General features: G+C 38.8%; 1 protein-coding gene across 1 annotated transcript in view; it reads left to right on the top strand.

The window, feature by feature from the left end:
• ARHGAP31 (Rho GTPase activating protein 31) overlaps positions 1-13,750 on the top strand; it is a 106,743-nt gene that overhangs the window by 60,746 nt on the left and 32,247 nt on the right. The window contains exon 3 of the mRNA XM_063108771.1: positions 2,127-2,271. Within this exon, the coding sequence (XP_062964841.1) occupies positions 2,127-2,271 (145 nt within the window). The remainder of the gene's footprint in view (positions 1-2,126; positions 2,272-13,750) is intronic.

Below are 13,750 nucleotides of genomic sequence, written 5' to 3'. Positions count from 1 at the left end.
CTGAAGATCAGTTTTGGCTGTTTTCAGAGGCCTGACTGTTCTTAATTTAATCAGGAAGCTCTCCAGCCTAATGTAATTCTTTCCAACAAAAGCTCCTAAAGGCTTTTAATCTCTGTTTTGTGCCAGATTTACCATTCTTAGGTGGATTTGATTTAACTCAAATGATTTGTTACAAGTTAGGAAAACGTGATTTATTATCATTCTCTCACCTACCCAAAGCTCAGTTAGATTAGGTCCTCATTGTATAGTGTTCAGAACTCAGAGGTTGATACAGGTTTTTCTGACGGCACACACTCAGCCTTTGATATTTTATCTGGTTGAGAAATCAGAAGTCTGCATGATGCTACATTTCTCTAACTGATGCTGGTATTTTAAAAATTATTGATGGATTAACTATTTCCGATTCTATAGCTTTATCCTAAACATTTGGAAATGTCTATCACATTAAGAGGGCAAAAACCTTTACATAAAACACAGATATGTGCAATATGTAGATAGATAAATATCTATCTATATATATAAAATAGAGAATATGTAGTATACATACAGAGTATATATAAAGTATCTATATATACTTTTCTATAACTAAGACAATCGATCTATATATTTTGCATATTGTTCTTTAATACCAAAAAGAACATAAATTTAATGTGTTACTTTTATATATTTATTATATGTTCTTTAGTTAAAAACATACTTTAAAAATAATAAAAGAATTCTTATTACAAAGTTAATATGTAAAATTTAATAGATTGTGCACGTTATTTAGTTTTTGTATTCTTCCTCCTATTTGGTTTTTGTCCCTCCCCTGCCTTCCATCTCAACTGTAATTAAATTATACCAAAGGAATAAAATACCCTTTTACTCCTGGAGAAATGAAGGCTTTTAGAAAAGCAATTAGTTTATTGCAGCCATAGATTTTAATGCATCTGTGTGTTTACATAATTTCACTAATTTAGTGTGCTACTTTAAAAAATTTCAACAGCAAATACATCTTAATAATTTATTCTTAGCTCTGAAATACACTACACAGTAGTTGGTATCCTGGAAGGACACTTGGGTGATGGCCAGTTCTTTTTCATTTAAGGACTGACCTTAGCCTTGACAAGGGGAATTTTTGGCTAAATAAACGAATAAGCTGTAGATTGTTCTTGTTCTGCCCTCTTAAAAAACACATGCCTATGAATTTATGAGGCCATGGCATATTTTTCTTTTCAAGGCCCCACTCAGTTCCTTTCAGGTTCTGACAGCACCAGGGATTTCCGTACCCCTTATTAAAGGGGCAGAACCAGACTACAGGAGAATGGACAGCAAGCTGCTCTGAAAATGTTGGTTCTGAGAGTCCTGTTGACTTTGTTACCTGTTGGCTGACCAAGTGAATTCTCTCTAGAAGTCTAACTTCTCTTCTGTATTAAAGTTCAAATTTGTCACTTTTTAAACAGATTTTTAACTTGTAAGTACATATTATTTGAGGCAGTGTATTCATGTAACCTTTTTAGGAAATGTTTTCTAATTAGAAACTAGGCCTGGAATCTGATAATGTTCCCAGATATCCCACTATGGATTGTTTAAGAAGATATTTATAAGCTCATCTATACTGTAAGAATCATCATCAGTTAGCCTAGAAGGTTTCAAAGAGATAGTTGATTAAAGTTCTCAAACCTTGGGTTTGAGTTTCCAGATAAAACAAGTTTGTTGGCATGAATATAAGGAGATGAGTGATAACAATCTGACCCACCCTGGTTTTGTCTCTCCTGTGAAAAAGGGAAGTTCTTTTTGAACAATATTTTGGAAAAACTGAAATCTCAGTAGGTCTTTCTGGCAAATTGTTTTCATATCTTCCCAGTGTTCATAACCAAGACTGCAGACATAATGCCACAGGAAATCCACTTGTAAATGAGCATTATGTCTTTCTAATCACAACAGATTTTGCAAGGAGGATCCAGACCCGAAGTGGAAGTCTTCCATGGCTTCCTTGTGCCTGGAGTAGAGGTCCTTTTGTATCAAGGTTAAAAATACGGTCAGTTCAGCAGTCTAGGGTCTTTTTACCCCTAAGCAGCCAAGCAGCTGCTGACATGGAACACGTGTTCCCTGGGATTGTTATGTCTCCGTCTCTGTTGTTTCAGGCAAGAGTTTGGCTCAGATCAATGTCCAGATCTGACAAGAGAAGTGTACCTTCAGGACATCCACTGTGTAGGCTCACTCTGCAAGCTCTACTTTAGGGAGCTGCCCAACCCCCTCCTGACTTATGAGCTCTATGAGAAATTCACGGTGAGTGTTTGGATTTCCATTATGGTACTGGGTGGGATGAATAGATGGGCCAAGGAGAGTTTCAGTACTAAAATAACAACGATAATACTAACCAGATGGTTGACATTATCTTAGCATGGTGATGGAAGTAGGATGGTATGGTGAGGAAAGTAGGGTAGTGGAACTGTTTGCTAAACTTTGCTTTCTTGAAAATCATGTTGTTTATTTTAAGAGCTGGGTTAAATTATCTCCATGTTTATTGAACTGAATGTGCCTCATTGTGTAGAGAGGAAACTGAGAACCAGAAGAGTAAAGTGGTTGGCCCAAGGTCACACAGAGGCGGCACAGGAACCTAAGACTCCTGATGTTACACCCATTGCTAGCTCATTTTTTCAGGCTATTCCTTCTGTGTATCTTTGGAGGGTGGGGAAAAGAGGTAGGTGGGTAGAGAAGGGAGAGGGAACAAACATAAGTCAAGAGAGAGGTCATAAAGCTGGGAAGATAAAATAATTTGAGAAAAACAGCCAAAAGGGGTGCAGTGAGTTGAGTTGGTGGGGAGGATGGATGGTCAGAACAGAACACTTAAATAGCAGCTGCATAGTCCCCAAATAGGGCACCCATGGGAAATCAGAAAGGACAATAAATGCTTAAAGGACATCTGTAGAGATAGCATTAAGAATAGGGCTTGAATATTTGGCTGCACACGTGGAGATGTGGAGTAGGCAAAAGGTTGAGTTTAACCAAGGTTGGGCTTCAGCTAGCAAAAGAGAGATGGGGAGACGAGAGTGTGTGACAGGGGGTGATTGAAATAATTGACCAGGAATTTAGTCTGGGTAAGAAAGGAAATGAGGGCATAAGGCAGATGAGAAACAGTGAAAAAGTAGATCAAGGGATTATTCATCCCAGTGAGGTCAATGGAGTGTTGGAGCAGGGTAGTCAGAGGGGGATATTTGAAATTGAAATTATGGAGGTGTTGCAATTATTGGTAAGAATAAGATGTAGGCTCCAACAGTGGGAGGGAATCTTTCTCATGGTTCCTGTAATAAACTTATTTTGAGTGCATGAAAGGTTCTTCTATTTGAAATGATATAAAAATAAGCTACTTCTCAAAAATTGGGCTTGGGCCAATAAAACTATATTGAAGAGTTTTCAGGGATACAGTGATATAATCATAATGATAACTGAAAACAACCCAGATATACAATTGTATATAAAGGATTAAAAGGAAGAATGTTCAAAAGACTAACAGCCATTCATTTTCTATAACAGAGATTATAGGTGTTTTTTCCTGCTTCTTTAACTTTCATAATTTTATCCACTAAAAATACATTAATTTTTTTAGTGAAAAAAAAGGCCAAAGCACATAAAAAATTTAGGCATAAATGTTGACTTCTAGAGAATTCAACATACACCAGCTGATGTAGAGTTGTCAGTTGTTAGGGGACCCTTCTCCTTGGGATCTAAAACAGAAGGTAAACAAGTTTCCACTCTGCCCACGGAACCACGGAGGAGTCTTTCCTGGAAAACAAGAGGAAAGGTTATGAGCTTCATGTGGTTCTGCCAGATTATAATCATTGTCACCATAGGTGAGTATTTCTTCATTTGAAAAGTAATCATACTCAATAAAAGACAATTTGGAAAATGGGGGAAAGTAGAAAGGAACCTTTAGTCTATCCCCTTAAAAACCAACAGCCACTACACTTAACATGTTGTTAGAACTTCCTTTAGTCTTTTATTCTTTGCATAGTGTTTTGTTTCCCAAATCAAAATAAATTTTATTGCAAAAATTAAAGCAATATAAAAAAGTATAAAGGAGAGAGTATAAATCACTTGAAATCCCACACCCTAGGCAGATCTGCTGTTAACATTTAGGGGACATCCTTTCTCTCCATCTCTCTGTCCCCTCCTCCCCTGGCCTCCCCTCATGACAAACTTTCACTCCTCAATACTGTATATTGCTGTTTGGAACACTTTTAATTCAACAATGTGACCATCTTTCCATGTTAATAAATATGAAGAGACACTATTTTTACAGCATGTTCTCTCATATGTGCCATGATTTCTGAAACCACTCTCCTATTGATGGACATTTAGGTTTTGTGTTTCTCAAAATTTTGCTTTTATAAACAACATTATAAAAGCATTTCTGCACATATGTCTCTATAATTCTGTCTGTTTAATCCTTAGGGGAAAATCACTGAAGTAGATTTGCTGAGAAAAGAGTTCTTATTTAAAATTTTGTTACATATTGCCAAACTGTCCTTTGGAGAGGCAGAAATATTCTTTTCCCAGCTGCCTTGCTGATGCTGGGTATTTTCAATTTGTTAAATTACTTACCAATCTGAATAAACCAAAAATAAGTTCTTATTGTTGTTTTAATTTGTATGTAAGACTTTACTGTTTGCTTTCTATATAGTTGTAATCCTCTTATCAGTACAATAGTATCACCTTTGAATATTATAGAATAGAATATCATCATATTAATGAACTGATCAAGTCTATGTTTTAGTTTGTTTTGTGTTGCTATAACAGAATACCACAGAGTGGGTAATTTATACACAATAGAAGTTTTTGGGCTCATGGTTCTGGAGGAGGGAAAGTCCAAGGGCATGGTTCTGACATCTAGAGAGGGCCTCATGCTATGTCACCCCATGATGGAAGGTGGAATGGTAAGAGAGCAAGAGAAAGCAAAAGAAGGTCAACCTCTCTTTTAAAACAACTCACTCCCATGATAATAATATTAATTCATGGGGGCTGTGCCCTCATAGCCTAATTACCTCATAACAGTCTCATCTCTTAATATTGTCACAATGGCAATTCAATTTGAACATGAGTTTTGGAAAGGACATTCAAACCATAATATTTTGCCTTTGGTCCCCCCAAAACTCATGTCTTTCTTACATACAAAATACATTCATTCCATCCCAATAGTCCCCAAAGTCTTAACTTGTTCTACCATCAACTGAAAAGTACAAAGTCCAGAGTCTTATCTAAATCAGATATAGGTGAGAATGAAGGTATAATTCACCCAGAGGCAAATGCCTCTGCAGCTGTGAGCTTGTGAAATTAACAAGTTATGTGCTTCCAAAATACAATGGTGGAACAGGCATAGAATAGAAATTCCCATTCCAAGAGGGAGGAATAGGCAAGAAGAAAGGGGTAACTGGTCCCAAATAAGTCCAAAACCCAACAGGGAAAACAACACTAAGTCTTAAAGCTAAAGAATAATCTCCTTTGGCTCCATATCTTGCATACTGGGGTGGAGGTTTGGCCCCCAAGGCCTGGGGCAGCCCTGTCCCTATAGCTTTGCTGGGCTCAGTTCACTCAGCAACTCATAGGTTGGAGTCTTGTGCCAATACAGGGCTGATGATGCAAGCTGGTAGCTCTACAGTTCTGGGGTCTTGGAAGTGGCCTCACTTGAATGGCAACACTAGACATTGCCCTAAGTTGGGACTCTCTGTGGTGGCTTTGCCCCTGCAATAATTCTCTGCCTGGGTCCCCTGTCCACAACATCCTTTGAAATCTAGGTGGAGGCCATCATTCCCGCACAGCTCTTGCATTCTGCATGCCTGCAGACTTAACACCATGTGGATGCTGCTAAAATTTGCCACTTGTACTTTTCAAAGCTGCAGCCTGAGCCATACCTGAGCCCCCTTGAGTCATACCTGGAACAAGCAAGGAGTGCTGATCTGGAATGTATGAGCAGAGACTTGAGGTGGCCCTGGGCAGTGAGCACCAAGACCTCAAGGGGAACCCTGGGCCTCTCTTCTGATATATTTTCCTATCCAGGCCTTGGCACTTTGGGTCTGTGATGGGAGGGGCAGCACCAGTAATCTCCAAATTCATTTTGGAGGTCTTCGAGGTCATTCTCCCATTGTCCTGATGAATAGCCTCCAGCTCTATTCTGTTCATACTAATCTATTTAGCAAATAGTTCACTTAGTTATACTCTTGGTTTGTGGTCCCAAACACACTTTTCCATTCTTTAGATAGGCAGGCTAAAATTTCTCAAAATCTTTTCATTCTGCTTCTCTTTCAATTATAAATTTCAGCTTTAAGTTATTTATTTTCTCTTGCATCTTACAGTATGTAAATAAAAGTAGTGAAGCAGCTCCTTCAATACTTTGCTTGGATATTTCTTCTGCCAGATACCCTGGTTCATTGCTCTTAAATTCTACCTTTCATAAAGCCCTAGAACATGGACATAATTCAGCCAAGTTCTTTGCCACTTTATAGCAAGGATGGCCTTTACTCTAGTTTCCAATAAGATATTTACTTTCTCCATCTGAGACCTCATCAGAATGACCTTTACCATCCATATTTATACCAAAATTCTGATCACAACCACTTATTACATAATCTCTAAGAAGTTCCAAACTTTAACTACATTTCTTATCTTCTTCTGAGCTCTCAACAGAATTGCCCTTAACAATCCATTTACAGAAATCTAGGTTTTTTTTTTTAGCTTGCTGTTCCAAATTATTCTATCCTTTACCCATTACCCAGTTCCAATGCCAATTCCACATTTTCAGGTATTTGTTATAGCAACAGCTCCACTTCTTGGTACCAATTTTCTGTCTTAGTTCATTTTGTGTTGCTATAACAGAATACTACAGACTGGGTAATTTATCAACAATAGAAGTTTATTTGGATCACAGTTCTGGAGGTTGGGAAGTCCAAGGGCATGGTACTGGCATCTGGTGAGGGCCTTTATGCTGCATCATCACATGTTAGAAGAAAGAATGGCAAGTGAGCACAAGAGAGTGAGAGAGGGCCAAACTTGCTTTTATTAATAGCCCATTCTCACAATTACAAACCCATTCCTGCAATAATGACATTAAACAATTCATAAGGGTAGAGTCCTCGTGGCCTAATCACCACTTAACAGCTGCACCTCTTCATACTGTTACAATGACAATTAAATTTCCACATAAGTTTTGAAGGGAACAACATTCAAACTATAGTAATCTAATTTATTTTAATATCTCATTTTATTGTAGTTGGAGGTAGATAAGACTTCTTGTCTTGAAACTTCAGAAATATTGTTTCTTCTTAGCTCTTATCTACAGGCTCAGAACAAAACCCATATTTATCTCTCCCTGATCTTGTTCCCTGATATTGCTAATTATTCTGTTCTCTCACAGCAAATGAATAATACCAAGGCAAATTTTGTCAACTTGTCATCAGATTTGAAGAAAACCTGACATTGAATTTAAGCAGTTTATTGACATGAAAAATAAACAAGGAATGATTTGTTATAACAACTGACTTCTATATAGATACAACCTAATGAAGTTAACTATGTTGAAGAATTTGCCACTTAATAGATTTATCTGATCCTATTAATGAATATGATAATATAAGCAAACCTTTTTCAGGGACATGGAAATAACTCTGTTACATTGTCGCACATTCTCACTATAATTCATTTAAACCTACTTGTACAGCTAAAGTAGAATAATATCTCAATGGAATAATAAGAGAATTACAAAAAATATTAATGGGATAATATTAATAATGATAATGGCTGCCACTTATTGAGTGCTTACTAGATGATAAACTCATAAATATTAATCCTCAAAATAACCCTATGAAGTAGGTTTTATTGTCTCTGTTATACAGATAAGTAAATTGAGGCTCACAGAGGCTCTTGCCTAGGGTGGTACAGCTAGTAAATGGAGGTAAAGATTTAAAATTCTGTCTCAGAACTCCCACACTATTTAAAACTAGAGTTAATAGCACTTTAGTGGGCTCAGGTATTAAATAAATTAATATAAGATAAAGTAATGAAGGAACAATTCCATAAATACTGTTAGGAAAATTGGCCAACTGTTGGGGGAGGGGAAAATCAAGTTGCATCATTTCCATTTAGTGAATTTCAGGGTGGAGAAGGGCTTCATAACAATAAAAGAGAAGAAAGAAAAGAAATCACAAAAGACAAATTGCACAAACTGAGCTCTACATAAACTATTTTTTTCTATGTAAAAAATACACTAACAAGTTTAAAAGGCAAATGACCAGCTATAAAAACTGTTTATATTAAAGATGACAGGGGATTAATATTCTTTAATTATATATAACTTTTACCTGTCAATAAAAATTTAAAAACATATAACAAAACACTAAACAAATAAGCTAAGAACCTGAACAGAAAATTCATAGAAAAAGAAATAGAATTATTTAAAAATTATTAATGTATTGCGATAATATGTTTGCATATTAAAGAAATTATTTTTTCATGATACCATTTTATACTGGAGAGCCTCTGGTGAGCTGGCTTTTTTGTAGTTTTCTACCGGAAGTGTTAATTGGTTGGAAATCCCAGAAAGTCATTTGAAATTACTATCAAGAGTCCTAAAATTCTTGTACTCTTTAATCCAGTAACTCTGTTTCAAGGACTTCATTCTCAGGTAATAATCAGATATGCATACAAATAATTGATATACAAGTATGTTCATTGCAATATTATATATAATATATAATATCGAAATTTTGGAGAGTACATGTTTAGCAATAGAAGATGAGTTAAATAAATGATAACTATTGTTTTCAAAACTGTGTAGCCATGAAACATCACAATTTTGAAAAATATTTACTGGCCACAACATAAAGTTACATGGGAAAAAGCAATTATATGTAAATAAGTAGGAAATTATGCCAGTGTTCATATTTGGTGCTGGGAGGCCTGGGTAGATTGCTTCTTTTTTGCTTCACATGTAAGTAAATTAATAGTGGTTATTTCTGCATGGTGCAATAAAAGGTGATTTTTATTTTCTGTAGATTTTATATTTTAATTTCGAATACGTGTATTAGTTTCCTATTGCTGCCCTAACAAATACCACAAACTGGGTGACTTAAACACCAAAAATTTATTCTCTCACAGTTCTGGAAGCCAAAAGTCTGAAATCATTTTCACTGGGCTGAAATCGAGATTTCAGCAGAGCTGCACTTCCTCCAGAGGCTCTAGAGGAAAATCCATTCCTTGTCTCTTCCATCTTCTGTTGGCTGCTGACATTCCTTGGCTTGTGGCCACATCACTCCTATCTCTGCCTCCATGGGCACAATTCCTTCTGCTCATCTGTCTGTGTCAAATGTCCCTTGGCCTCCTTCTTATAAGGATTCCTATGACTGCTTTTAGGTATAGTCTAGGATAATCTCCCCACTCAAATTCCTTAACTTAATTACATCTGCAAAGATTCTTTTTCCAAATAAAATAACATTTACAAGTTTCCAAATGAAATAACATTAACGTTAGTATTAGGGCCTAATATATTTGGGAGCAATTATTCAACCTACTACATTACACTTTACTTTTATCAGAAAAGAACACCAACATTCATTTTAGGAAAAATTTGACTTTGTTCAGGTTGTTCCAGCTAAAGTTATTACACCCCAAATAGGAAAAGAATTGCTGATTGGGGGATTTTTAGGGAGGGCTGTTTAGAGAAGTGTTAAATTATGTATTGAATTTATATTGAAATAATTTCTTTATGTATCAGTCTCCCTCATTAAATTGTAAACCTTCTGAGGATAGGAACTGTGTTTACTTTCCTCCTTGTCTTGTTTTCTTTCCTTGCTCTCCAGCTACTGGAAAATGTTGTAACTGTTACTTAGTAAATGTTTGATATATTTGTTGACCTACACACATCATTTGAAATGTCACTTGGGGCAGACAAATAACACCTGCAACAGGCTGTGAGCTCCAGAGAGCTGCAAAGGGGGATAGTAGCCCACGGTCTGGATTTGCCAGTGACTCTCCCAGTTTCAACACTGAATGTCTCATGTCCCAGGAAACCCCCCAGTCTTGGGCAAATCAGGATGATTGGTCATCCTGGGAGTATATTGTCCTGGAAGTGTGCCCTGAATGTGGCTCTTTTGTATTTTCAAGCACAAAGCAAAGTGTTGACTCATCCACTTACTCATTCAGTTCAACAAATGTTTATTGGGCACCTACTATAAATACCTGGCAGGCACAGTTCGAAGTGCTGGAAATTTAATGATTAGCAAAATGGATAAAAATCTTTGCTCTTGTGAAAGTACATTTTAATGGGGGACATATATAATAAATATAGGTAAGTCATAGAACTATAATGAGAACTGTTGATAAGTACTATGAAGAAAAACAACACAGGGCATAGGAGAGAATGCTGGGGACTCCTATTTTAGGTAGGATAATCAGAGGTCTCTATGAGGTGACAATTGAACAGAGACAAGGGTGAAGCTAGGGAACAAATTGTGTGTGCATCTGAGGGAAGAGGGTGTAAGAAGAAACAGCAGGTGCAAAGGCCCTGGTGGGGGACCTGTTGAGCTTCCTTGAGGGGACATGTGGAGGCCATTGTGACTGGCCTGGAGCAAGCAAGGAGGAAGTGATGGGAGACAGAGTGGGCGAGTTCAGAGATGGGTCAGGTCAGTGACTAGCACTTGCGTCCACAGGTGTATCAAAGACATATGTATGCAGACTGTCCTCAGTTAGAGGGAAGACTTTCTTCTCTGCACATTCCTTTGGATGTTTTGCTCTTTTTTTTTTTTTCTTTTTTAATCATGTTCATGAATTACTTTTTAAAAATTTAGTTAATAGCTTAAAATAATTTAAAACAATAAAGATGATTTTATAATAATTTTCAAGTAATTACTAAAAAATTAAAGTTGCGGCTGGGTGCAGTTGGAAGGGGGAGCCGCAGGTTGTTTGTGTTGGGCCTCCCTGGTGACAGGGCTACCCAGGAGGCAGGGCCAGAGCTTCAGGCACAGTTGTGGCTTTGGGTAAACAGAAAAACCCAGAGTGAGGGCCCTAACACAGGGGACAAAAGCCCAGCCTTCGCCAGAGTCCTCAGAAGGCAGGAAGCTGGTCTTATTGTTACTGATTTGATCAGAACAAATAGTCACAGATTCCTCCTAGACCTTTTATGATTTAACCATAGCCAGATTGGCCTGGCTGATGTTGAGTGAAATGCTCTTACAGTAAAAAATTAGGGTGGACAAGATCTCAACACTCTTCCCCCAGTTGCCCAATGATGGGTTCTGCCATCCCAATGGGGGGACATAAACAAGGTAAAAATAAGTCTGCAGTGACCAGACCCCTCCAGGAAAAAAATGAGGGTTTAGAGATCTTCTTGAACAGGTTTGGGGTGGGATGGGGAGAGGCTGTAAATAATGAAATAAACACCAATCCCAAATGGGACCTGCAGGCATCAGGGAGAGCCTGCCTCACCTCTCGCCTCTAGCCTCTCGAGGGCAAAGATGAATAACAGCTTCCTAAAATATTAAAGGAAGTTTCCATGAGAGCTGTTAACCTACACCTTTATTCCCCAGACACATTTTTTAAAGGTGTCAGGGTGATGATACAAAGCTTTGTAAACAGTGGGATCCTGGCTTTGCAGAGAGATAAAGAGGCTTCCCCACCGCTCCCTCTGTGCAGGATAGAATGTACAGCTCCTCCCTTCCCTGAAGCTGCTCTCCCTTCTTTCCCCCTCATGAGATTCTCCCTGCCTTGTGAAGCCAGGGTGCTCTCTACAGTCCTGTGTTCTAAATGACAGCTCCAGGGAAGAGAAGGAGGTGTCAGGGCACTTAGTGGAGGCCCCATTCTTGCCCCCATCCCTACATCCTGCATACCTCACACAGTGAGGACTACAGTGGCGATCTTGCTTCCACTGGCTCTACCCTCAGACAGGCAAGCCCACCAGAATCCTGGGACAACTGTGACCTGGATACTCCCAGTCCCACATTTCTCCCCACTTCTCCTTCGGAAATGAGACCTCAAGTTTTCCACACAGAGAATTTTGATTGCTTTTAAAAATGGGGGCTTCTGTATATGTATATATGTTTTTATTCAATTAAATAAAAAAGGTAAAAAAGAAAAACCTCAGTGGAAATACCCTGGCATGATGTCACGCATAGAGAGCACCTACTGTGCACCAGGCACTGTTCTGGACGCAGGGACTCATTACATCCCTGAACTCACAGAGCTGACAATCTTGCGAGGGAGACAGACAATAAAAAATAACCCAATTAGTATGTTATGTAGTGTATGAGGGGTCTTGAAAAAGTTCATGGAAAGATTCGTATTATCTTTTAATTCTATTTTTCCACGAATTTTTCTAAGTACCTCGTATGTAGTGAGTTCCATGGAAAAAAGTGAGAGGGATTGTGGGGTCCGTGCTGGGGCAGGACCTCAGAGTCTCCACTAAGTTGGAACAGAACAAACACAGCAGGTGTGGCCTAGAATAGGGCCTGGCAGACAGAAGGTGTCCAGTCAAGTTCATTCTCATCCACTTTTCTGTGGCTAGAAACTCATTACTGAGAGTGCAAACTTTGGCATTTACACACAAGCAAGCAAATAACAGCTACAAACTGAACAGTGGTGAACAATACAAAAACCATCACCATAGTTAGGATCTTCTTTTTGGTTGTATTGCAGAGGCAGTATTTATCAAACTAGAGAATGTATTTATGATTACACCTTTCACTATATATAAATGTAAAGCAAGTTGCCAGTATCGGGAGGAAATACAAGACTGTAAGTCACATATGCCTGTGAGTTTAATATCAGAAGGATTGATTGAAATGAGCTCAAGTGCCCTTTTTAAAGTATATTTTGATTTAGGTGAGGTTTCACAGGTACACGTATAAAACTCATGGAGCTGTAGCTTAAGATTTGTATATTTTGAATATACATAGGCTATATCTCAGTAAAAAAAGATGTGATTACCATTGACTTTGGATTCAGGTGCCACTCCCATGGGGCAGTTCTTGAGCACTCACACACTGCCCTGGGAGGGCCCTAGAGCCTGGGCACAGGCAGGACAGACTCTCCGAACAGGGCAGAGCCAGGGTCAAGGGAATCTGCCCAGGGATGCCTGTGTTGTGCAGAAACCCCAGCAATGAGAGATAGATGGGGGTCAGCCTATGATCCCACTGCTTTATGGCTGTTCCTGCCTCTCCTTGAAGGCCCTGGGCTGATGAGGGAACAAAATACCCCCCACAGGAAATAACAAGAGAGCAAGTCCGAGGAAGGCCATCAGGTCTCAGGGACAAAGCTCTTGTCCCTGCCAAGGAAGACACGTTTTTCTCTGCTTCCCGGCATCCAGGACAGGCAGCTGAGTACACAGGGTCATGGAATAGTCACAGGCTATGTAGGGAGTGTCTGTTTGCACCCACAAAGACAGCTGGCTGAGTAGACACAGTGCCACTCTGTCACCTCCGTCTCACCTTGTCTCTGTCTCTGTGTCTCTCTGTCACACAAGACAGTCCAGATTCTACACATTCTTTACCAGACACCTAATAAGCTATCTGAAGATGCACAGAAACCCAAGCAGCCCACCATCACCATTTGCACACACTGTGTGACACTTCACATCACGAACCCTCAGAAACCATAGTTGGCTGGTTGTTTCCATAGCAAAGAGTGCCTCTTGGGAATGTGAGCTCTAGGCATGGTGATGACCCTGGAGTACCAGGGGCCTGAATGACACCAGCACACACAGGTGGGCGTCCACACACTTGCT

Source organism: Cynocephalus volans, chromosome 1 (assembly GCF_027409185.1).
Source record: "Cynocephalus volans isolate mCynVol1 chromosome 1, mCynVol1.pri, whole genome shotgun sequence".
NCBI classification, from domain to species: Eukaryota; Metazoa; Chordata; class Mammalia; order Dermoptera; family Cynocephalidae; genus Cynocephalus; species Cynocephalus volans.
Note: the sequence above shows the minus strand (reverse complement) of the source record. Positions and strands in the feature narration are given on the sequence as shown.